General features: G+C 47.7%; 10 protein-coding genes across 10 annotated transcripts; 5 read left to right on the top strand and 5 right to left on the bottom strand.

Annotated features, from left to right (window-relative positions):
• Nucleotides 1-1,653: 1,653 nt before the first annotated feature.
• On the bottom strand, nt 1,654-2,549 carry HD556DRAFT_1251225 (uncharacterized protein; the record flags this gene model as incomplete). The annotated part of the gene is made up of 2 exons (XM_041298992.1): nt 1,654-1,801; nt 1,852-2,549. Coding segments are annotated over 2 exons (846 nt in total), but the record flags the coding sequence as incomplete, so codon positions are not given.
• A 194-nt stretch (nt 2,550-2,743) lies between these two features.
• HD556DRAFT_1251228 (uncharacterized protein) lies at nt 2,744-4,735 on the bottom strand (the record flags this gene model as incomplete). Its single annotated transcript, XM_041298993.1, has 4 exons — nt 2,744-2,961; nt 3,008-3,402; nt 3,455-3,948; nt 4,004-4,735. Coding segments are annotated over 4 exons (1,839 nt in total), but the record flags the coding sequence as incomplete, so codon positions are not given.
• A 777-nt stretch (nt 4,736-5,512) lies between these two features.
• On the top strand, nt 5,513-6,721 carry HD556DRAFT_1451682 (uncharacterized protein; the record flags this gene model as incomplete). Its single annotated transcript, XM_041307997.1, has 5 exons — nt 5,513-5,719; nt 5,770-6,191; nt 6,241-6,344; nt 6,405-6,569; nt 6,621-6,721. The coding sequence occupies 5 exons, from the start codon at nt 5,513-5,515 to the stop codon at nt 6,719-6,721; spliced, it is 999 nt and encodes a 332-aa protein (XP_041152011.1).
• Nucleotides 6,722-6,757: 36 nt separating this feature from the next.
• On the top strand, nt 6,758-7,594 carry HD556DRAFT_1451683 (uncharacterized protein; the record flags this gene model as incomplete). Its single annotated transcript, XM_041307998.1, has 1 exon — nt 6,758-7,594. One exon carries the CDS (start codon nt 6,758-6,760, stop codon nt 7,592-7,594), a length of 837 nt encoding a protein of 278 aa, XP_041152012.1.
• A 76-nt stretch (nt 7,595-7,670) lies between these two features.
• HD556DRAFT_1451684 (uncharacterized protein) lies at nt 7,671-9,274 on the bottom strand (the record flags this gene model as incomplete). The annotated part of the gene is made up of 7 exons (XM_041307999.1): nt 7,671-7,915; nt 7,967-8,236; nt 8,294-8,371; nt 8,417-8,509; nt 8,559-8,888; nt 8,937-9,035; nt 9,082-9,274. The coding sequence occupies 7 exons, from the start codon at nt 9,272-9,274 to the stop codon at nt 7,671-7,673; spliced, it is 1,308 nt and encodes a 435-aa protein (XP_041152013.1).
• Nucleotides 9,275-9,656: 382 nt separating this feature from the next.
• Nucleotides 9,657-10,558, top strand: HD556DRAFT_1315004 (uncharacterized protein; the record flags this gene model as incomplete). The annotated part of the gene is made up of 3 exons (XM_041301054.1): nt 9,657-9,743; nt 9,852-10,400; nt 10,448-10,558. The coding sequence occupies 3 exons, from the start codon at nt 9,657-9,659 to the stop codon at nt 10,556-10,558; spliced, it is 747 nt and encodes a 248-aa protein (XP_041152014.1).
• Nucleotides 10,559-10,954: 396 nt separating this feature from the next.
• HD556DRAFT_1451686 (uncharacterized protein) lies at nt 10,955-12,824 on the bottom strand (the record flags this gene model as incomplete). The annotated part of the gene is made up of 5 exons (XM_041308000.1): nt 10,955-11,109; nt 11,189-11,321; nt 11,471-11,719; nt 11,773-12,661; nt 12,733-12,824. 5 exons carry the CDS (start codon nt 12,822-12,824, stop codon nt 10,955-10,957), a joined length of 1,518 nt encoding a protein of 505 aa, XP_041152015.1.
• A 1,131-nt stretch (nt 12,825-13,955) lies between these two features.
• HD556DRAFT_1451687 (uncharacterized protein) lies at nt 13,956-15,687 on the top strand (the record flags this gene model as incomplete). The annotated part of the gene is made up of 5 exons (XM_041308001.1): nt 13,956-14,011; nt 14,718-14,883; nt 14,929-15,165; nt 15,214-15,348; nt 15,400-15,687. 5 exons carry the CDS (start codon nt 13,956-13,958, stop codon nt 15,685-15,687), a joined length of 882 nt encoding a protein of 293 aa, XP_041152016.1.
• Nucleotides 15,688-19,302: 3,615 nt separating this feature from the next.
• Nucleotides 19,303-21,650, top strand: HD556DRAFT_1451688 (uncharacterized protein; the record flags this gene model as incomplete). The annotated part of the gene is made up of 11 exons (XM_041308002.1): nt 19,303-20,008; nt 20,070-20,094; nt 20,147-20,402; nt 20,458-20,554; nt 20,607-20,645; nt 20,697-20,765; nt 20,813-20,933; nt 20,984-21,090; nt 21,149-21,287; nt 21,338-21,549; nt 21,604-21,650. The coding sequence occupies 11 exons, from the start codon at nt 19,303-19,305 to the stop codon at nt 21,648-21,650; spliced, it is 1,818 nt and encodes a 605-aa protein (XP_041152017.1).
• Nucleotides 21,651-22,673: 1,023 nt separating this feature from the next.
• Nucleotides 22,674-23,072, bottom strand: HD556DRAFT_1251231 (uncharacterized protein; the record flags this gene model as incomplete). Its single annotated transcript, XM_041298994.1, has 1 exon — nt 22,674-23,072. The coding sequence occupies one exon, from the start codon at nt 23,070-23,072 to the stop codon at nt 22,674-22,676; it is 399 nt and encodes a 132-aa protein (XP_041152018.1).
• Nucleotides 23,073-24,330: the final 1,258 nt, after the last annotated feature.

A 24,330-nucleotide genomic window follows, 5' to 3' on the forward strand; every position in this document is an offset into this window, starting at 1 on the left:
GGAGGGACTGACACGACTGGCCGCGCAAATGTTGATGAACAGGAAGACAAACCGCTGTGGAACATCTCGGGAGCTGAAACACCGGAACCAAAGTATACAAACGCACCTCGGCTTCCCATACCAAATAACGGACAAACTGTGAATGGTAAGCATCGGTCCGGTGTAGAGACTCGCGCCTCTCAATGCCGGACATACGGCCCTATGAACCACATATTCCTTACATATTCCAGCTCTTATCCGAAGGATCAGTCATACGCGCTCCTGCGCGCACGCCCTACGTACGCACCTTGTTCACGTGCCTTATATGCACTCGTGCACTTCCACGCGCGTCCGTGCGCCTCCCCTTAGGTCTTCTCGTGCCTACCCGTCCATCCGTCCGTCCTATATCCTCACTGATTTACTGGTGCGTTATTCTTATCTCTTTCACTGAATTGACGTGCACTCGGTCCGATCCCCGCGCTTACATACAGAAAGTCTATCTTAGACTTTAGATTATATTTAGAGTTGATATGGTTACTCGGTTCAGTACCGCGCTTGGAAGCGCCGCATAGCGCTATCTCCCTTCTTAAATAGAGGGAAGTTCTTTTTACTTCGGTTACTACTTTTCCCCCCATTTATCCCAGTATACTGCAAGTTGTATAGTGCACCTTAGTACTTGAAATCAGATTATACTTCTCCATCTGCTACAGCTCGCGCCTCTACTATACTTGAAACCACATCCCTTATCACTCATAAGTGTGCTTCCGCATACGCGCGTGCCCCTCACATCTCGCGCGCCCTCGCATCGCTCACGCGCGCCTTCATGTGTGTTATCTTCTTGCGCCTACCAGCGCCCGTCTAGTTGACAGAGTTTCCCTCCACCTTATTCGCGAGGAACTTCTCTCAGTAGCTGTCCTTTGGGTCAAGTTGTATTCTCATATCCAGGTCTTGCTGTAGAGCCCCCTTCTTTTAGTGTTTTCACCCACAGTCAAGATTCCTCACCTTCACCGGGTCACATGACTTCGCTGGTGAGAGAGCTGAATGCTGGTAAATCGGGAGGTGGCATACTCCAAGATGTTGGCGGCATCCCAGAGTGACAATGTAGAGTCCTCCGATCTGTAATGGTCATTGGACATGTTGAAGACTGAATGATATTGTGGGGATAGTGTTTTTGTATAACAGTAGGGAGGGAGTGCGGCATATAAATAGACAGAGCTGGAAATGGCCACAGCAAACCTTATTGTTTAAATGTGGCTATTGTGCCACATTGACATGTGGAGAATGAAAGTCCGATATTGTTCTTGTCCAGTGGACTGGATGTGATTACCTCATAAACACCACAAAGTATGTGACAAGTCCATTCGGGTGATCCCAAATGATATATTGTTTACCCAAGAACTACTGAGAGGGGAGTTGCTGCGTGCATAGATACCTCCCGGAATCAACAATATTGAATCAATGCCCGCACGATCCTCCGAGATGACCCACCGAATAGTGATTAGAATGAGTCATTCAGTAATTCAATCAAATGTTCCTCCCGATGCGGGAATGTAATGCTCAGTTATTCCATTTGAATTCCGGGTTGACTTTCGAGAAGCTGGTATCAGCCGCATCAGCCAGCGCCCGATACACCTGCGCCTGTCTCACTGCATAGCATTTATGCCCATCCCAATCTCAGTTGCCTGCATCTCCTTCAGCTCTAGCCAACCATGCTCTGCTTTTGAATATGAAAAAATCCATGGTCCATCGCATTTCATGCTCCACTAATAATAACTCCTCGGCCCAACGGTCGCGCAACGATTTCATACGGAGCCAATGCACCCTGTAAACTATCGAGACATTAAGGAGGAAGATATCACATATATAGAAAACTTGCATTTGGTCATCAAATCGCTGCTGGTGGAATCAGCCTGCACCTCGAATGACCAAAACCACGGAAGAGTAGAGTTTCTCTGCCCCCGGGCATTTGGGTCCGCTACTGCCGCACTTGTCTTTAAGTCTTTCTTGTCCAACAGCTGATATTTTTCCAACACGCCGAAGGCCTCCAATTTGACCAGCTGCTGCCGACATTTCATATAAATGTGACTGTTAAGCCTGATCACCTGCTGTACTGAATGCACTTGCGCCCAGGCCCTGGTTGACCGGGCCTGCGATTTAGCTGGACAAACTGTGGTGCGAAAGAGAACAGCTTTATCTGCGAGATGAACCCAGAGTAGGTGCAAAAGATTGTTGGCCTGTCCTTCTCTCAGGGTAATCTCCTGTGCGACGAGGTCTGTCACCGACAGTTCATCGCACCGTGCCAAGCCGATGTTTGATGGAAGAGGAATGACAGTAATCTCGGGGCGAAAGACTGCCGCAGGACCATCTTCCGAGGGCTCTATGCCAACTTCCTGCCAATCGTCTTCAGGAGCATCTGTATCATCGTCGACGAATGCTAGATTCATGTCTGGCACATCTTCATCCTCATCAAAACCTTGACCAAGATATCGTTCAGCAGCCAGGTTGAATTCGTCGATGGTGTGTTGCAAAGCGACCCTGCGACGGGCGATAGACAGTTTTTGAGTCTCGGTAGGATGTCTGCCGAGCTTTCATATGTCCATGGCCAAAGCTATCTGGGACTCCTCAATGGTGATGCTGGATGCTATCCAGGTGGCGGCACCAAGCCTGCGATGAGCTTCGTGTCGACGCCCTTGAGATTGCAGGATATCGAGCTCCACTTGTTTCTGACTCGGTGCTATGCTCGGGTCAACTGATTATTGTGCAGCTAATTACGTCTGCCACGATACATACCCTTTTCCAAGTGAACCTCATATATATCCATGGATGACGGGTCTTCCGCCCGAGATGCATTAGCAGCTGTTTCTTGCTCTTGCCATTCTGTCACCATGTCGGGATCAGCGCTCTCATTCAATTTTTCAAAGGCTTCGCTGCTCTCGGCAGCACCTTGCTTGGCTTCTTTGTATTTCCTACAAAGGAATATGCCTGCAGGATGATCAGTGGGGCTATCTGCAGCCATCACATGTCTTACTCATTCTGATCATCTTCATGAAATTGCAGTCATTCATCTGGTAGTCAAGACACTCCTGCCGATGAGGAGTGGACATACCTCGGCAGGAAGGAGATATGATGTTGAGAGGTGCCCACAGCGTCTCCATGATCTCCCCATCAATTCTTGCCACTCCCGTGATAAAATTCGAAGCGTACCTCACGTAGCACTGGTCCTGGTGACCGTGCACATGCCAAAGACCAATTCCCGGGATGACCTCCATTCCAAATGGGATTGCCAAATATGGGCTGTCCTCGGTCCGATGCAATAGATATTTGTTGTACTGGCAATTCACATCGTAAAACGTCAAAGCAGTTTCCAATCCTTGAGTGTTGTAACTGAGAACGTTGCAAAGCGCGTAGTCCATGTTCATTTGCCTGGTCCCAAAGGTCAGCCAATATGAACAAAGCCATTCTCGGGAGGTCTCACCTCTCGCCCTTCTGAAAATCCACCATGGAATGAGGGACAAAGCATCCGTGTCTGGCACAGGCACACCCACCGATGCCTGTAGCTTCCAATTTGTGCCGAAATGCATTGGCCTGATTCACTGCCCGGTGGTTGTTGCACTCGGACCTTTGCATTGAATCCATTGCTACGGCCAAGTGAGCCTTGTACCTTTTCCTACCGACCATGAACCCAAGGCCGTCCATGAGCCATACTTCATCGTCTGGATTGGTCGGGTGGAGATGCTCGGCTTTGAAATTTCCGTCCATGACCAACGAGTGGCCATACAGCCATCTCGGCTTCATTTCGTTGTATTTGGTTGGCAGCGCGACATTGATTCTGGGTTGTGGGCATGTCAGGCAGAAGAGACCCAGCTCGCCCGGTTTGGGATGTGTTCTTCCGTGAGCAAAACCATTCCATCTGAGAAGCTTCAGCTGCCACCATTGCCTTGCCACTCCCATCAATTCCCTGTATCTATCCTGCCGAGCTGTCGGATCAGCATTAATATGCAGCCATCCTCTGGATTTGTCCTACCGGTACTAGGTGAGGGAAGATGCTGGACATTCTCCACCGCAATTTATTGTAATAGTTCATAGCAGAAGTGCCGGACTCTACATTGTCAAGCGCAAAATCATTCAGCAAGGCAAATGTGAATGCGGTCCTAGGCCGGGTGAAAGAGGCCGGGAACAAACCCATTTGAAACAACTGTTTCTCCGCATTGGGAGCATCGGTGCATTGGCAGAAATGGATTATGAGATAATGTATGCCCGTGATATCAACCACTGTTACCCGCACGATGCACCCGACAACGGGCATTCCCTTGTGTCCTGAAGTACCATCGGTTGGAGAGGAGTCCTCATCGTCAGTAAATTCCTCAATGGCTGGCATATCCACCGAATCATTGTCAAATACATCCTTTTCCTCCCGACGGATCTCTTCAGGTCCTCCCGTGTTCCTCGGGCATGGGAGTCCCCTATGGCTGAGGTGGTACTCCATGCCCAATTTCGTCAATGAGCTCTCCTCGAAGAAGTCTCTGTTCCACTGACTAATCTTATGGAATGGCAGTCGGACATGCTGTGTTCGGCAGCACTCACTGCAGAAGATCGGCTCTGAAAAACAGTTGTGACACCTATAAGCTCCATCTCGGTCGCACAACGAACACACCCTGTCTGAATGAGGAGCCTCCCTTGCCATGAACATATCCAGGTAATCCTCGGTCCTGTGTTTCCATTCCCTGAGGTAGTCATTTGGACCCTGCGATGATGCTGTCAGCCGGAAACCAGTAGATGGAGATGTGGGAACAGACTTGCCTTTGTCTTCTTCCTCTGCCTCTTCATATTTGGGAATGGAATGGGCCCTTGCCCCTCGTGCTCGAAATTGACATCTCAGTCTGGGAATAATTGATGATGCATGATGTCTGAACCTTGCTTGGTTGGAGATTTTGTTGGCGAGGATGAAACAGACTTGCTTGGTTGAGTCCGTTTAACCAGGACCCACCTGGGTTTGAGACCTCGAGTGGTTTTCTTCGGCTTCCATTCCACCAGCTGAGCTGTGCCCCGAGGAGTGCATTCCTTTATTATTGTCCTGGCCATTGGGCTGAAATGTGAAATCGGAGGTCCAACCAAAGTCGTTGTTACAGCATTACCTATAGATTCTATTAGCCTATTATGTCATTGTGACCAAATAATTTCGGAAACCATAATGTCATGAAAGACTGTTCTGTTGCATCATCAGATGCATTTCATGTAGTGATCGTGTTGTCCAGTCTATTGCAGAATGATGTTATGAAAGCATGCAGCTTAGTGATAATGCTTAATGCTAGTCTATTACAGAACGATGTCATAAGATTGTCTTGCACAAGTGATAATGATATGATCTAGTAGTCTGTTACATAATACTGTCACCAAAGGGTTAACCAAAAATGCTGATGCATGCAGTGTCACATTCCAATTTCCTCATCAGATTTGACGCAACACTTTCATCCCTCACGTCCTTCCTTCTCCACCCTTCCACGCCCATATCGTCTATTCTATCCATACATATATGCCAGACAGAGGCTCTAACCAAGCCAAGGATGCAAATATACAGCCGCCATTGACTCCAGAGGAGCGTGTCATCCTGCAGTCCTATGTCGAACAATGGGAGTCTGCTTCGGGTGAAGACCGGAATCAGGTATGGAAGGATGCGACGCTAGAGGCTCGACTAAAGGCCCCGACCAAGGACAAACAGCTGCTCGAGAAACAAAAGAAGGTGAGTCTATAGAGCAGCTCATAAGGAATGCCTTTGGACTCATCTTTCAGGTGTACCAAAATTGGTTTCGCAATCACAGAGGCAGGAAGCAGGACCAAAAACCCCCCATCAATATGGGAAGGAGGTGGACTTACCGTTGGGTCGTCGACACACTCCGGAAACGGGAGCTGTTGAACAAGATACAGGATGACACAGGGGTAAAACCAGGATCGATGGAAATGATCCAGCATTATTCGAAGTATTTGAGTGCGTTAATAGAGTCTTTGACAGAGGAAGAAATTCAGGAGGCCGTCAAGACAGCAGAAGAGTGGAACAGTCAGGGTGTTCCTCCCGAGGTGCAGATAGACATCGCCAAAAAGAAAAGCGAGAGCATGGTCCACCACTTCGCCAGCAAGATGTACAAACGGGCTGGAATGAGGGTGTTTGTGCTGGCTGCAAGGAAGACAGAAGAGGGCAAGCTGTTGGTGACCGGGTGAGTTGGTTCTCATCACCCGAACAAGACATGTCTCATGTCCCGAAAGCCATGACTATAACGATGAGTTTGGTGGGGTGGAAAGTTTTACAAAGACCTGCGACTGGCAGGTCATATTGCCTGAGTGGGAGCCATATGTGACGAAATTGTTTGGTAAGAAAGGCTCACCAATCTCGGTAGATGATTTACTTCTGACTTACGTGCTCCCGGTAGATGGTGATGGTGAAGATGAGTGCGTGGTGCATAAGGCCGGGAGGAAGGACAACACATACACGCTGGACATAGGAGACAGTGGTGTCCCCATCCTCCCAAACTATGATGAGATGGACTCAGGAACCAGGAAGGCGGTGGTCCGAGCATTTTTAAATTGGCATTATGGTAGGTCACTTACATGCCCCAACAAATCAGATGATCTTAAATCGAATGCAGCCGCATGTTCCGGGAGGCCCAAAGACTCTGTGCCATGGAAGGAACTATCTTCCCGACAAGATGAAATGCTACCGAGAAAGTACCTACCGGATGGTGGATGAATTCAGGAGCCATCGAGGATGAACCGGGAGGAAGCCATGGCCTTGCTCAAATTCTGGTATAACCGACAGGAGGCATCAGATCGTCATATTCTGAAATTTAGTGGGTGGTGGTGCAAGGACCAAGTGAAATCTCCTGTGAAACCTGTAGCATCGGATACCGAAGAGGAATCGACCGTCAGGTCATCTAAGGCGGAGAAAACCAAAAAGTCTTTCTCAAGAAAAACTTCTCGGGAGAAGACGGCAACAGGCCGGGTGGATGATGATTTCACCGGTAGCTCGGATGATGAAAGAGTTCCCGAGAAAGTACCACAACGCCAGGTACAACTAAGAAAGACAAGGCAGGTGGTTGAAGAATCATGGGAAGATTCGGAGGCAGACTCTAACGGTGACGAGCCTCATACGTTTCCGGCCCAGGTGAAGCACAAGCAAAAACCACTGATGAAACATGCCTCGGCAGCTCGGAAGAAACGGCAGCTCGAAGACTCGTCGGAATATTTACAAGTTGAAGAACCTGAAGAGAATGTGAAACCTCCGGCAAAGAAACCACAGGTGAAGCAGAATCCTGGTCGCAAGATTGGTCCTGCTTCTCGTACTGCTGAAATACCGCGCCGAGATCAGATTCAACAGCCTCGTGGTAAAGAGGGCACCTCGTCCATCCTGCCAAACTCTGTCGAGTCTGCCTCAGCTCCAGCCCCATCGGGCAAGAGGCCTGCTCCTGTGCCAACACTGAATAAGCCGGGCCCAAATAAAAAGAGAGCTAGAGCAGATCCGGATGAAATGAATGTAGCAGATGCATCTCCTGCGAAACGCACCAGGAGTCAGACAAAGAAACCGGCACCAGCCAAACGAACGTGCAAAGCAACACGACAATGATCATGCTGCGCCTCTTCGCCTCGGTACATAGAATCAAATTACATAACAATCATAATACAATCATATCTACATGTGATTACTGCTCCCTGTCTACTCTTTTAAGGTCCTTCACTAAAACATCCAGCGGATCCATTATAGCATTGTACATATGTATTAACCGGGTGATCGAGAGAATATCCTCTCCCAACTCGGTCACCCAATTTCTCGCCTCGCTGTATGCCCCGAACAACCGGGAATTGGCTCTCCTCACTCTCGAGGGACCATGGGATGGTGCGAGACCTTGAATGGCCGTCTGCATTATGACGTGCATTTGTTGATCATCTTTAGTTAAATCAATCAGTCACACTCAGACAGATGTTAAATCTCACTCACCATCTGTATGACCCAAAGCATTCAACCTCCGGATAGCCTGCATCATAGCTGCTTCCGCATGCAGAATGGCATCGGGTGTAGAATTAGATGGTTCCGGCCGTGAAACAGAAGTTATGGATGCCACAGATGCATTTGCATCCTCGTCGCCTGCACGGAGGTCGGAGCCGGATGTCAGTGGACTTAAACAATATTCCACCTGCTGCTCTTTGGCTTGCTCCATGGAAGCAGAGTTGTTCCACCCGAGGTCATAAGCCTCATCGATGTCTATAGCTGAAGGCACTGTAAGATATTGATTCTTTGTCAGAACATAGATACCACAACACTTACGGTTGCAGCTTTGATGGCCATCATCAACAGCATCACCCCACCCGAGATCATATTCATTGTCGATGTCGATAGAGTCTACTGCCGAAGGTAAGTGAATGCATGGGGGAAAAAAAGGTAGCTGACTCAATGGTTCCATGATCTCGGGTGGTGAATCAGAATGCAAAGCGGGTGCTCCATCCCACCCAAGGTCATATTCATCATCAATGTCGATAGAGTCTACTGCCGAAGGTCAGTGGATGTGCGAGGAAAAAAAAAGCTAGCTGACTTGATGGTTCCGTGGTTTCGGATGGTAAATCAGAAGGCAAAGCGGGTGCTCCATCCCACCCAAGGTCATAAGTGGCCTCAAGGTCGACTTCTACAGACTCTCTGGGCGTCTCACCAGGATGTAAGTCACCTGCATCGGGTGCAGAATCCCACCCAAGGTCATAACTGGCCTCGGGGTCGACTCCAACAGACTGTCCAGTGGTCTCACCTGAATCAATGCCCGCTTCGGGTGCAGTATCCCACCTGAGGTCATAGCTCACATCCATATTGACGTCGGCATTGGCAGGAGTGGCAGCTCGTCTATTGCTGACCCATTCATTTTGAAACATGGCTAGAAGTCAAATTTAATAGAAGCCGATATTACTAAATATGGACTTACCTGTGAGTTCACCGACGGTATCATTTGCACCGGCAAATGCCCTATCATATGGGCATTCAGGGTCTCCTGGTTCGTCTATCTCAGGTGAAATGTGATACTCTGATAAATTAGTTTGCTTTGCCAAGGTGTTTAAAAATAGACTTACTTTGTATTTTCATTCCATCAAATTTGGATTTGTTCATTTTCGGTGGCACCCAATCGGCTATGGGAACAAAATTACCCCACCATTCTTGATGAGCTTCTTGCATCTGAAGTGAATGGGACTCGCCTGTTGTTGCAACAGGATCAGGCCAAGTTTCATTCACAGGTGGAGTGAAGTGGATGCGGCGGGAAGGCATGATGGGAGGAAATGCGATTTTAAAATGAATGTGCCTGATTTTATAGAAGTTAGCTCGCCACTTGGGTGGATGCAAGGAACAATGGACTTGGATGAATTCACGGTGGAATGGCTCCACAAAGCAGTTGTGGACACATGCAACAATGAAAATAGAACATTTCTCATGATAGACGCCGAGATTGCGCCACTAATGTAATTTTATCGATCTTCGGCCCACATGTACCGCAGGGAACAATAATTCACATTCCACAACCGAGTTATCTCCACAATTTGTCGTTCCCTATAAATACTCAGCCCTTGCCCTCACTTTTCCCTCCCGAACTTCATACACATACTTTAATATCTTGTAACCGACTACACGTCAACCCGAACTTGTACTTATCATGTCAGCTTCTGAACTTGCCAACGCTGCCCTCAATGCTGCAATGGAAGACATCTGGCACTTAATGGTAAGATCCATGAAGTTGCAAGTAGGTCATCCGAACGCTATGGTGTTCGCACATGAGATCACAAAATCATTGTAAGTCTTCTACATTAAATTATATTGTGACCGATAACTCATTATGGGTGTCTTGCAGGCACGTTCATTATGGGAGCATGGGGAGGTCTCCACTTCATTCTCCCCCATGCTGCTGTCTTGTGCAGCCAAGATTCGCGACCATAGTGACCCTGTGACGCGAAAAATCGTTACTCTACCCGACTGGTCTGCAGTCAACATGGACGACCCACGTATCGCTGGCCACCCGCGATTCATGAAGACAATTGGATATCCACGCCCAGATCACATTACTCCGGCACTCACTATTCCTGCCCCTCAGCCACCGGTGATTGCTGACAAACCATCTACTGTTGTTGCATCACCGGAGGTATTGGATTCGGCAGAACTTCCTGCGCCGAAGTTCAACTTATTTGTTGCCGGCACCAAACGCAAGGCTGACAGAACTGACTCTGACATTTGGGAAGAAACTCGGGTGACCAAGCCGAAGCGCAAGGTCTTGAAGACAAATCCAGCACCGCAGCAGAAGACTGCAACATCCTCTAAGAGAAGGAAGATAGTGAGATCGAAGAGGTTTGTCAGTGATGATGAGGATGAAAGTGCTGATGGTGCAGTGATCATCGTCAAGAAAGTAAGTTGTCTTATTTCATTTCAATAATTTTAACTAAAATTCTTCAGCCAGGAATGGGTGCACTGGCCGAACATGTAGTGCCAGTGCAACCTGCCAGCAAGGGCAGCTTGTTGAGCAACTTGTCCGATGTCGAAGAGCTCGAGGAACCTCGAGATTGAGAAGTTCCCACAGTCGAACAATGAACATTATGGACAATTGATGTTGGCAGTGAAACGAACACACACCAACTTCAATAATTATCCACAACGATTTGTAGACTCGGTATTCTTGTCATTATGTGCTTTTTCCTTGTCGGGACTGCAATCAAGATTTACGTAGCAATAATCTAGAATACATTGTAGCAAGTCCAACACAATAGAAAAGTGCCATACAGGTTCGGATGGTAGAACGCTCTAATACAAGTACACTTAGAATCTCTGTGATGCAAATTCACCGACGAATATCATTCGCAGAATGATAGGCATCCTATCAGGAGGTAAGTAACATCTTAATTTTCAAATGCAAAGATGAACCAAAAGTGGGACATCAAAGTCTTTGCGCACATCAAGCATTGCTCACGCACTGCTTGAATGGGCTTTGAACCAATTGTCATCATACCAATTGCGGGGGAGACATGCGATTGCAATAGAATTTTTTGAGGTGCATTTGGCCTCCATGAGACGAAGAAGCGATGAGTTACCAACCAGGACTGACATGTTCTCCTCATACACTGCGGGAATGTAGGTCTCAATAGCGTGAAGGAGGTCAGTGATGGCTGGACTGATCCATGGGAGAGCCATGCGCCTCACTATCTTGGGTGTCAGTTTCATCCCCACTCATTCCATCAACATCAAGCCAATCAATTATGCGCCTGATCGTGTCCCAAGATTGAGGATTACGGTGGCGATTTTGGTCAATGATTTTCCTATGTCTTTCGAGCATCTACAAAGACATTAGAGACAAAATGGTGGAAAGAATGATATCCACTTACCCCATGTTTACGGGTATTACACCTATCTAGGTGTTGCCTTCGACTATTACGATAAGACAAGTCACAGGTAGCGGTTCATTGTATCGTCGTCAAAAATTACCAATGGGAAACTGCCTGTCTTGACTTTTTCTTGAAAGTCTACTACTAGTAAATCGACCGCCTCAGTGTTCCACACAGAGGACCTCAAAGAGTCCTGCCAATCGATAGCAATTTTGTCCAAAGTCGGCGGGTTATCATTATCACGATTATATGCTTCGACCACATGCGACGGAGGCGATTGCGGCAGGGGACCATTCTTGGACTTCGACTTCAGAAGGTGTTTATCCCGAAGATATTTACGAAACGAGTCCTGTAATTAATATTGATTAGTCCCTTTTTCACAAAGACGTAATCCAGACGTACATGTAAATGGTTTTTAGTACCCCGCTTTCCTGGATGCTTCCTGTGAGGGGAAGGGGTGAGATCGTCCTCATGTTCAGGCTCGGTATTGTAATCTTCAACAGACCCGCGTTTCAAGACGTGAGGGTGGTGAGAGCACAGAGAGGAGAGACCTCTAATCTCACCCGCTATCCATTCAACCATCGCCGGGATCATACTGTCAACAGCTTTGCTAAGAGCAGGACCGACTATTTTGTCAGATAATTCAGTGAATTGCTTATTTAACAGCTGGCCCAAATAAGTTTCTGCAGTGTTTGGTAATGGCAATAGTCTCGTTCGCGTGGAGCTGGTGGAAGGAGGATGTTGAATTGGTTGTAAGACAGGGGTAATGAGCAGAGGAACGACTTTTGCTATGTCCTGTTCCATCACATCATCATTGACCTGGGATGAATGCTCGTCGTCATCGTCGTGTTGGGTATCTGAGGTGGTCAGATAGACAGGTATAGTAGACACTGGAGAGACTGTAATTGGCGTTGTTGGAGTGATAGTAGCCATGTCAGTATGTGTTGTAGGGATGGACGGAGACATGGGTATCGGAATAGATGGAGAACCAGACAGCGTGGATGACGATGTGGTAAGAGGCGAGAACGGATACTCGGTCGTGTTAAACTGAGAGTCGGCAAATGTAGATAAAGATTCAGGGGAGGCGATATTCGACAGAGAGAATTGAGGAGTCTGGGACACATGACACATGGAGTGGCTAGAATGTTGCCCTTCGCGCGAAGGGGAGGGTGTGAACGAGGTGTATGGCCTGTATGTTAACGAAGTGTTATCGGATTGTCTGTACTCTAGATTAGCCCGGTGTTCTGGCACACTGGGGGCAGGCAAACCGGGGTTCCTGCGAGTGAGGAAACTAGAAAAATTGCAACCTTATAAGTGACGGTGAAAATGTCCAACTTCACCACGTACTTGCGGGCAGTTCACCCAATTCCAATAATAGCTGTAGCAAGATTTTGAGGATTGGGGTGGATCTCGGGTTCATCATCCAGCATTACATTATTACTGTGATGAGCCATAATCACAGATAGGAAATTGGTCTCAAAGGATGTATTATCCTGTATTTAAGGCTCACATTGCTGGGAGCTTTCGACCATTGAAGCGAAGCTAAGGAGAATGAACTTGCAAAAGTTACCGTAACAACAATTGAAAACTTAGCATTTGGACAATAAGATTCCATCACTCAAGACCATCAACCTATTGCCTGGGCGGTGTATCAGTTAGCACAGAAAATCAAATTAACTGACTTGTACTTACACACTTCATATTGCACCATTGAGTAGCACCGTAAGTCCGACGCGTTATGACAGCTTGTTGTTCTTCAAGGGTGTTGCACCATAGGCCTGAACTTGAGGGGCATTGTCATGAGTCATGACACTTTTTTTGTTCTTCAAGCTTCCGGTCAGAATGACTATAATTCTGACATTAGGACGCTCCTACATAATATAATGATTTAATTGATATTAAGACTGTAGTCGCTGCTATGACGCAGCTACAAAATATAATAACATTAAGACTTAGTCGTCGCTATAGCTATAGCTAACACAACACATGACAGAACAAAAGGAAGTAAGGAACGAGATTTCGAATGCTTAAGTAGTGAATGGCAGATTTAGACTCCACTGGAAATACCTGAGTGGTTGAGCGGGCTGACGTAGAGTGGCTGCCAGATTTGTCCGTCGGAGTTCCGACTGAGTCTCATTCACTACTTAGGAAACATTACACTAATATTTTCCTTCCGTCCATCATTCATTGCCTTAAGTACGTGTATTGTACATTAGTACTTATTATGAGTAGCCTTCCTTTGTAGTCTTTTGTAGTCATCGAAGTCTTATTGTATATAAGCTATTGTTACAGGTAACCTTGTATAATTATGATTTTGCAAACCTTGCTGTACCTCGAAAACTAGTATACATACTGCAGGGTATCATTTCCGCACTCACATTTGTATAGAAATCTGTTTGCGTTCACATTAACCTACATACTGCAGGGTATCTCATCACACATGGTTTTACATCGGGTCAGTCAGTCATTCTGCTGGTCCAAGTCCCCCCACTCACATTTGGTATAGAAATATGCAGGCTCTCGTTTAGGTTCGCGTCAACTCGAAAAACTCCGAGATCGCATTCAGGAATCAACCAATGACTTCTATGTCGTCGAAGTGCGTCTTGTCAAGGCTACCAAAACGCCCATCGCTTTATGAAAGGTAAGTCTTGACGTCTTACTGGTATCATCCCTGCCTTTATATCATATTTGCAGCCTTATTCTCAGCTGGCCCAAGCAACGGCGATTGCACTTTCAGTCGCATTCTTAAGCTTTGCCAGCGTTTTAGCTGTCCTCTCACTGGATTATCTACAGAGATATCTAAATGCACAGTAGATTCATGTTTAATCGTGCCATGTGTTATCCAACCACTCTAGAAATGTAAATGTCCGTGGGAAAATGATCTCAGTACTGTACCGACCCCAGGCCTGATTACCCCGCTCAGCGGATCACTCATATGACTTACGCACATTTTTAGGATCGTTGCCCGGATCCAACTCCTGGGCATATCCTTGTACATATTTGTAATTTTTCCTGTCTCTGCCCACCCAACATAGCCGCACTCTGTCCTCTCACCCGATTTCAAACAGAGTTTAAATTCATCACTTATCTGATAATGCGACATATCTACTATTTATATATGAATATGTATTGGGCACATATACCCATTATTTTCATTATTTCATTATAAATCTGACAATAAAACAAACTGATGTCGACAAATTGAGCATTTTAGTTCATGCATATTCCCCATTTAATTATGAATCTGAGTTGCAATCTAATTGTGAACATTATCAGACTTTGATCACGACTCTTGAGGCGACCTATATCCTTTTGCATATTAAAAATTTGTTGCTCAATTTGAATAGGATCTGTCACATCCTCTTATTTGGCCATGTCTCAGGTGTCATTGCACGATTTGAAGAGCCTTGGGATATAGCAGATCGAGTTCCAGATGCGCAACGACTTTGGGACCGTTGTTTTACAGGTCACTCGCACACCCTCCAGAAGAAGAATGATCTGGTGTTCTTCCTAGTAAGCAGCTTGTTTTCCATGTTCTCACTACTCATGTTCCTGCAGATCAAGCAATGCACGTACGACTGGCGCAGCATGTTCGCAACATGTGGCGAAAAGGCCGTGACGGCCTTCATCTCACGGCAGGTCACAGGCTTTGATACACCCGTTGAAATTGAAGCATACGTTGAATGGGCCGTCCCCCAAACTCAGGCCTTTCATGATGATGAAGGCAGAGGAAATGCACCTCCGATCTTGCCATTCATGTGGGCCAATGTTGACGAGAGCGACTCTGAGAATCCAGTAAGTGGCTAGCTCTCAACTGAGCAAATTCATTAACTGGTGTTTTAGATAGGGAAGGGGCCGTTTCAGCACGAGACAATCCTCGATACATTTGCCTTCTATCTCGAAAGTATAGCTGCGATACCTGACGGCCTCTGGAAGACCTCGTCCCCCAAAGCTGCACTTGCCCTCGCAACTGTCGCGGTATGTTTGTTTTATGTCTTCCTCGACAGTTGTCTCATGTGTATTCACAAGGTCGAGAGAGCATGGAAGCAATGGGCTACAGGTGAATTAGTCCAGGACTCATTCGATGATAAATTTTCGTCAGCGATGTGGAATCTTCCAACACAAGAGGTCCTTGAATCCATTGACAAACTCAAACCTCGCACATGGACGAAAATACTCGAAGGAGCTGCGCACTTCATTGGGGCCCATAAGCCCAAGTCCATACGAGCTCAACAATGTTACACAGGTGGAGCAGGATTATCAGGAAGGGCTTTATGTTACGAGTCCGAGTCCGAGTCCGAGTCCGAGTCCGAGTAGTAGGTTAGAAATTTGTATGGTCAGGTCTACTACAGCTATGAATGGACTGTTTTGTTTGGTATTCTGGTGCTTGGGCAGACTGATAGACTGTTGTTTGAGAATTGACTGCCACTGTGGAATGCTTAAATTGTTGGGATATTTGATTTCCTGCAAAGCTAGTCTACTGAAACACTAGGCTACTATGGAACTGTGAACTTGGAATACTCGGCTACTAGACCACTAGATTACTTGATTACTAGGCTACTATGGAACTATGAACTTGGAATACTCGGCTACTAGACTACTAGATTACTAGGCTACTATAGAACTGCGGACTTGAAATACTCAGCTACTAGGCTACTGTTCTATTGGAATAATGGTCTACTGGTTATGCTGGAATACCTGATAGCCTGGTCAACTGAATACCTGCTATGCCGATCATCCTAGTATACTGAAGAACTGATGAGTCTGGAATGTCGAAACAACTGGATGGCTGATGACCTGAGTGGTTGAACTCACTGGAACATCTGATATACTGGATGATTATAATGACTGAATTCAGAAATGGACGCTACAGATTCCAGAAGAAATCTGGATGTCTGAAGTTACTGATATGCTGAATTCAGGCTCCTCAGGTGGATAAGTGAGGTCCAGGATTTTTTGGCATCTTCTGATGTGGGAGGAAAGAAGCGGCCAGCATGGTGATTGAGGAAGCGCCAGAATCAGACAGAAAGAGTGGAGGTGCATCACGCCCTAGCATGATAGGGACTGCAGGTAAAGGAATGGAAGGGGGAGTGACAGATGGTGTGGAAGGCATTATGAGAGAGGAGTAAGAGTTTAAGCAAGAGCTGGATACATGGCTGGCCTCTTATATAGGTATGTGAGAGTCTTCTGATGAAGACGTAAGCAAGGTGACAGGCCCATATATCAAAGGGCTAGGTAATTATCAAGATAGATTCGGCTCCAAAAAGGAAGCGAGGTTGTAGATGATAAGAAGATGATAATGGGTTTGTGGCAGAGCTATTGGTTCAGACAGGGGGGGGTGTGGTGTGCCAGGAGAGGGCAATCTAATCCTGAGATAAATCTGATTAACAATAAGGGGGGTTGGCTGCCATCTGGTGTCCAAGGGGCCATTAAGCACAGTTATAAGGGATGCAGTGAGCAAGGAGGATTTGTGCACAATGAAAGGCAAACTCAAGACATCTCTGAAGGGAGCGGGTGACTAGGATGCAGCTGCAAAGAACCATTGGCTTCAGTCGGATAGAGCAAACATCCATCCTCACTTAGCACCAGCAATACCCATTTTGGGTAGAGCCCTTTAGGAAGATATGAACCGGTACAACATGTGCACCGAAAAACCGTTGGGCAGACGAAGGCAACTAGCTTAGAACCAAGAATCATGAATGCAGGTGTAGGGAATGCTCAGGACTCAAAAAAAAGTGGGCCAAGAGGACTAAGGGCAAAAACCATCCTGAGCGCAATGCCTCTCGGCCACAATAAGGTATGGTGCAAACATGAGGCAATATAACTTTCGCAATGACTTGAAGGCCACTCAGGGCGGCTCCATCGAGTGCCCAGACAGTATAAAAGGATTGTGATCACAACAACGCAAACACTCAAAGAGATGTTCAGACAAACACAAAGTCCAGGTACACTGGCCTTGCCATGGCAAAAATAAATAAATAAATTGGATAGACAATAGTACGTATCATGAAGATTAGGTTAATGCTTGCAGCAAAAGTGGTCGCTTGATACGATCTGGTGTAACTGCCCTACTCCCCAGAAGGTGATAGGCCGGGATGGTTGCCTGGGCCAGCAGGGAGGAAGGAAGGAATCGCCAGCAGAGCGAATAGTGTATGTGCAACAAACTATGCAGCCTGCCCATTGTAGCAGGTGGGTGTGCTTGAAGGGCTAGGCGAGAGCGGTGACCAATAATGATGGCCCACGAGTCGGTCATCAGACCTGTAGGGAATGCTACTGGGGCTGCGAGAGAGCCTGAACTGACGATCCAAATCACAGTATGCGGAGAAGTAGGGCAACACGCAATTCACTAGCATAATTGGCGATGGAGACTGCTGGGACAGCGAGGGGAAACAGCGCATGTAGGTGGTGGTGAAGCCCAATGGCCATAAATAACTAATGCCGAAGGCAAATGACCATCGGAAATGGGGCTAAGAACGATGCTTGCAAAGGATGAAAGGGAACACAAAAATTCAGATGCAGAGGGTATGGGCATCGTATCTGGTGCCCAATGCCCAATGAGCAATGAGAAACCTGAATACACGTCCCAGGACGGACTGAGAGGGAATCATTCAATGCGGCTAGGATGTAGAATCGTGACATTGGGGATGACCGAGCGACTCATAGTGAAGCACCCAGCCTATGATAGCGAAACCAAGTAGATGGCTTGCGATGATGACGGGCACATGGACTATGGCGGTGATGACGGGCATGGTAACCTGCGACGGTGACAATAGATAAGATAGACTACCATAGTGATAACAGGTAAGTAGCCTGTGACGATGATCAGAGGTATGCTAGCCCATGACGGTGACAATAGGCTAGGAGCCCACGACGGTGACAATAGGCATGGTAGCCACGACGGTGATAACAGGCATGGTGGCCTACGGCAGTGACAACAGGCAAGAAGCCCACGACGGTGACAACGGGCCAGAAGCAGCGGTACCGACAGGCACGTAGCCCTTCGGTGACGAGAGGCATGGCAGCCCACAACGGTGACAAGGGGCATGGCAGCCCACAACGGTGAAAAAAGGGCATGGCAGCCCACAACGGTGACAAGGTGCATGGCAGCCCATAACAGTGACAAGAGGCCTGGCAGCCCATAACGGTGATAAGAGGCAGGTAGCCCCCAACGGTGACGGAGGCATGGTAGCCCATGACAATGACAAATAGGCAAGTGGTCCGTGACGGTGATGACCGATATGTGGCCCGCGACAATGGTGATGGGCAGGTAGCCTACGATAGTGACAATACGCGAGTAGCCTACGATGGTGGCGACTGGTGTCTAGTATTGTATGAGGGAAGACGGTGAAGCAACTCGACGGACCAGCAGTATCAGCGCTATGAGAGTTCGAGCGATCGCTCGCGGTGTAGCCAAGGCGAATGAAGGATGGACCATGGCTACGAGAGGGGGGACATAGACGGCGTGATAGGAGATAGGACTAGTAGAAATACAGCCTAATGTGACATGTCCGAACGCGCAGGAGTGTTTAGGTTGGCATGTAAATGCAGATTCAGGCTATAGGGCTTTAGTTTCCGAGCACGTAGGGATTATCAAAGTAAAGCTTGGTGAATGCGGTTGAATCAGAATCACTCGCGATATCAAAGTGAAAATTATGCGAGCGAGCGATAGGGATGGTAGAAAATGAGCGAGCGGTTCGTATATCGTAGGCTGTAGCGAATTGGTGGAAATCGAGAGGATGAAGAACAGGCTTCCGCTCAGCTGGACGTGTGGTGCCGGTTCCTTCCGTGCCTCCAGGAACCCGCACCTTTGGCATACCGCAGCAGTCGCAGCAGTGGCGCAGCATTTTCCTTGTGCCCAATTTCGATGAAACTCCGTTCTGGCAAAAGGCATTTATAGCGGTGATAATCGCAAGGTCATGTTTTCTGTGCATCATGGCGAACCAACTGGCCCTCCCTACTCTCGATAACCTCAGAAGCTCAGTTCCTCCCGATGTCAATGTTCAAGCCATCGCGAGTCAATGGTTCTTAACTTTCGCGGAAGCGATGCAATCAAAGAATATAACAGCAGTCATAGATCTCCTCGTCGATGATGTCTTCTGGCGCGATATGCTCTCCTTAACATGGGACTTCCACACCTTCCAAAGCATTCCTTCCGTGAAAACATTCCTCACAGACCAACTCCCATTATTCGCCTTGTCTTCTTTCAAACTCAGGGAAGATCTCGTAGAGCTTCAGAGACCATACCCAGATATCGCTTGGATTCAGGCGTTTTTTGACTTTGAAACTACAGTCGGCATTGCATCTGGGGTGTTCCGGCTTGTACCACTCGCAGATGGCTCATGGAAGGCCCATACCGTCTTCACGAACTTGGAAAATCTCAAAGGTTTTCCAGAACAGAATGGGCCCAGACGAGACTACCAGCCAAACCATGGAAAGTGGGCTGTGAAACGTGCACGTGAAATTGAATGTATCGACGAAGAACCCAGCGTCATAGTGATAGGAGGCGGGCAGAGTGGGCTCGACGTTGCAGCCCGGCTTAAGATGCTTGGTATGAAGACTCTAGTAGTGGAAAAGAACGAGAGGATTGGCGATAATTGGAGAAAGCGTTATGCAGCGCTGTGTCTCCACGATCCCGTCTGTGAGCCTATCACTATGTCAGAATATCATGTTTGCTTCTTGCTCAATCCACCTATGTGTAGGGTATGACCACATGCCATACATTCCGTGGGTCTCACACCTCGGTTCATCCATGACTGTCTAACCAAACATTACGCAGGTTCCCTACCTCGTGGCCTGTCTACACGCCTGCATTGAAACTGGCAGATTGGCTAGAATCATATGCACACAGTATGGAGCTTGACGTTTGGACCAGCGCTACGGTCATGTCCGTCATTCCGGGTACGAAGGGAAAGAAATGGAGTGTCACGGTCCAACGTCCTGACAAAGGGGAGCGTACCTTTGAGGTCAACCATGTCGTATTCTCCTTGGGCTTTGGCAGTGGTATGGGCCGAATTCCAGATATCCCAGGGCAGGTTCGTTCGATCCATGAATGCAGGGTCCTCAGGCTAACATTAAATACCCACATAGGACAACTTCAAGGGGCAGATATTGCATTCCAGCCATCACAATCTTGCAACTGATCACGCAGGGAAGAAGGTCGTCGTTGTTGGCGCTTGCACGTCTGGTAGGGGTCGCATCATGAGTGTCGTATTTTCACTGCTCACTGTAAAGTGTAGCGCATGACATATGTGCGGACTATGTCGAAAATGGCGTTGGTAAATGATTTTTTAAAGCATATTGGTGGTACTCAAGCAAAATTGGCGCAGATGTGACCATGGTTCAACGTAGCCCGAGTTACATCATGTCCACAAAGGAGGGTATGCCGAGGTTAATGGGTGAGTTATCTGTTATTTTACAATTTTGCTATTATAAACGCACCCAGCGATCTTCTGGGAGGGTGGCCCTCCTACTGATGTTGCGGATCGCGTGAATGCGTCTTACCCCAATTCATTGCTCAAATTAATACATCAACGTGTCACCAAAGACATTGCTGATGCCGATAAGTACGTGATTACATGTCATATTCCGGTTGCCTGATAGAGGAGGGATTCAGGGAGATTCTTGACGGCCTGCGAAAACGAGGCTTCAAGACAACTTTGGGCGACGACGACTCAGGCTTTCCACTTATGGCATGGAATAAGGGAGGAGGATACTATCTCGGTTGGTCCATCTGCGGATTGGAGCGTGTCTGCGCTGACCATATAATGTTAATATCAAGATGTTGGAGCTTCCCAGATGATCATCGACGGGAAGATTAAACTTAAGAGCGATGGGCCAATCTCGCGCCTTACCCAGACAGGTTTACTTTTCGAAGACGGTTCTACTCTCGATGCGGACGTAGTGGTCTTCGCTACTGGGTACGTTGTTCTTACTGACCAATAGACATTGTGATTCACATTATTATCAGCTACGCTGATGCACGTCATGCCTATCGTGCTCTGCTTCCGGAGTCCCTGCATGATAAATTGTATCCTATCTGGGGCCTTGACAAAGAAGGAGAGCTGAATAGCGTCTGGCGCGAAGTTGGTGGACGCAACAAGAACGCGGAACTCAATGGCATATGGTGCATGATGGGGAACTTGGCGCTTTGTCGGTTCCACTCCAAGCATATCGCATTGCGTAAGTCGTTTTCTGTCCTCCTGATTCCGGTTTGATGAACTTGATGACATTCAGAAATCAAATCATACGAAGAGGGGATTTTTGGGACAAGGTATCAGTGAAGAACGCAATGTGTCCGCAGTATATGTTGTATTTGTATTTGTTCTTAAGGTTCGAGAAGCGGATTGTACAAGTATATTTGAATGTATGTGTATTATTTGGCACACATCCAGGAATTTTAGCAATCCTTGGGAATATGCCGTGCAACACCTCCCGCTAATTTCTCGCGCCTGTTGCTGCATGCTACCGCTTTCCTGCACCTGCTGTCCTCTCACTTGCATGAAGGGTTTTTTTTCCCTTTCTTGTAAATAATGGAATCATTGAAGGCCTCCTCTAGCGTGCTCTCGTACCGTCTTACATGAGCTCTCACATGTTGTGCCTGCCGCCACCCTTGTGCATAATTTGCGCTCTTGCACACCACACGGTGACAGTGTATGTATCGTTGACGAGTGCTCGTATGACTTTTCGTTCTTGATCGATATCATTCCTTTGTAGTTGACTGGTCGGTAGCTAAATATCTATCTTGACGTGGTGTTTCTTCATAAAAACAATCAAACAAGAACCCGACTTGCAAAGAAGTATGATGAGGGACAGGAACACGCACACCAGGATATCGATTTCAAGTATGATCCTAGTCTTCAGGTATCGCTCAGAAATCTACAAATAGAGACGCACAGAGCACTGTTCAATGATCTCGTCAGATGAGTCGATCAGCACGTCTTTATGTCTCTGTATGTGCGAAGTTGCAGCCACGTCGTCACATACAGTTCGATCGAGACTGACGGTGATGAGATCAGCAATACCGAAGCACCTGTAACACATCGGCATGATGTCTAAGGGCGTTCTAATGAAATGAGTTTTCGCTACAAATCAGCAGCAACATTGCTGCAGGTTCGCCCAGTCTGCTTTTCGGTGCATCGTTCAGTCGGACAACCATAAGTTCAAGATGGGTGCTAGGTATGATATAGGAAGGATATCATGAAATCCAATGGTACACTTGATATTGCAGTAATAAAATCATCGTTACGTGGAGCTGGAGGGATTGATGTTAGCAACTACGAGGACGGATGCTAAAGACTAAGAACTCACGCATCCCGGCAACTCGACCAGCGCGTCCCATGCGCCATACAGCTCAAATCAAGTTCAACGCCTCCTCTCGGAATCACCATTGCAGTGTCAGGAGAATAAAACACAGTTTGGGAAGCGGGAGGTACCCAGAAAAGGAGCTCATATCTGGGTCCCATGATCCATCCATCAGGCTGCAGTAAGAAAGGGTTTGAATTGGAAGGATGATCAGAGGTGGGTTCGAGCAAGTCAGCGGGGTTGGGCAGGGCGTGTTTCAGGGAGGGCGAGAAGGAAATGAGGGGATGGTTACTGTTGGTTGGCGTGATACGATTTTCTTGAGTGGGAGGTGCGGTACTTCGATGCAGTGGAGATGCAGAGGCATCCGGCTCTCTTGACTCGAGGGATAGCAGCACTTTCATAAGCCGCACTGTCTTGTCGTCTGAACCAGACACGATACGAGTACCATCCGGTGAGAACGAGACTGAGTAAACCGCGCGAGTGTGCCCCTTCAAGGGCTCGCCCAATGGCTGTCCCGTCGTTGCATTCCACAGCCGCACAGTGTTATCCTCCGAACCAGACGCGATGCGAGTACTATCCAGTGAGAACGAGACTGACCAAACCGCGGCAGTGTGCCCCTTCAAGGGCTCACCCAATGGCTGTCCCGTCGCTGCATTCCACAGCCGCACAGTGTTATCCGATGAACCAGACGCGATGCGAGTACCATCCGGTGAAAACGAGACCGAGGTAACCGCGTCAGTGTGCCCCTTCAAGGGCTCACACAATGGCTGTCCCGTCGCTGCATTCCACAGCCGCACAGTGTTATCCCATGAACCAGACGCGATGCGAGTACCATCCAGTGAGAATGAGACTGAGATAACCGCGTCAGTGTGCCTCTTCAAGGGCTCACCCAATGGCTGTCCCGTCGCTGCATTCCACAGCCGCACAGTCTTATCCTGTGAACCAGACGCGATGCGAGTACCATCCGGTGAGAACGAGACTGAGTAAACCGCGCGAGTGTGACCCCTGATTATGGCTTGAACAGCCGTCCAGTTCAAATGACGGCCAGATGCCAGACGAAGGCTATTCGGAAACCGAGCCGTAAATTTGGTAGCAATGGTAGAGTTGACGGGGGAGAACGGGAGTGCCGATAAATACAGATGGGGTGTGCTGTGCAAAATCATGCCGCCAAACACTTGAATGAATCTTTGTACATCCATCGTGGCGGACTGCAAATCTTCGTATCCAGAATGGCCCTGTATTTATGTATGAGCTGTTCGTCCGACCCTGCCTCATAGGCGTGTGCTCACCTTCAGCCACTTGGCAATGAGTGGAAGCACAGCATTCGCGCCGCTGATTGCATTGAGAAGTCCGAGTGCTTCGATCCAGAACATCAGTCGCTCGTCGTCGAAGAGTGAGCTTATTTCCTTTGCGAGCTCTTCGTCAAACTTCGTTGTCTGGACATGTGTAGCCCAATATCGACAGGAATAGGACAGATGTGGGGAAATGGATCTTTTGACTCGTTCAGGCAGCTCCGTGTCTTGGGAATTAGGGAGGTACGATGACTTTAAATTACAGATATTAAAGCCAAGACCATCTTTCATCACTCGTAGCGACGCGAATGCAAGGTCGCGTTGTTGCCCCTTCGTTCTCTCGACGAAGAAATCTCCGCTGAATGTT

Source organism: Suillus plorans, assembly GCF_016647745.1.
Source record: "Suillus plorans strain S12 chromosome Unknown HD556scaffold_140, whole genome shotgun sequence".
In the NCBI taxonomy this organism is placed as follows: Eukaryota; Fungi; Basidiomycota; class Agaricomycetes; order Boletales; family Suillaceae; genus Suillus; species Suillus plorans.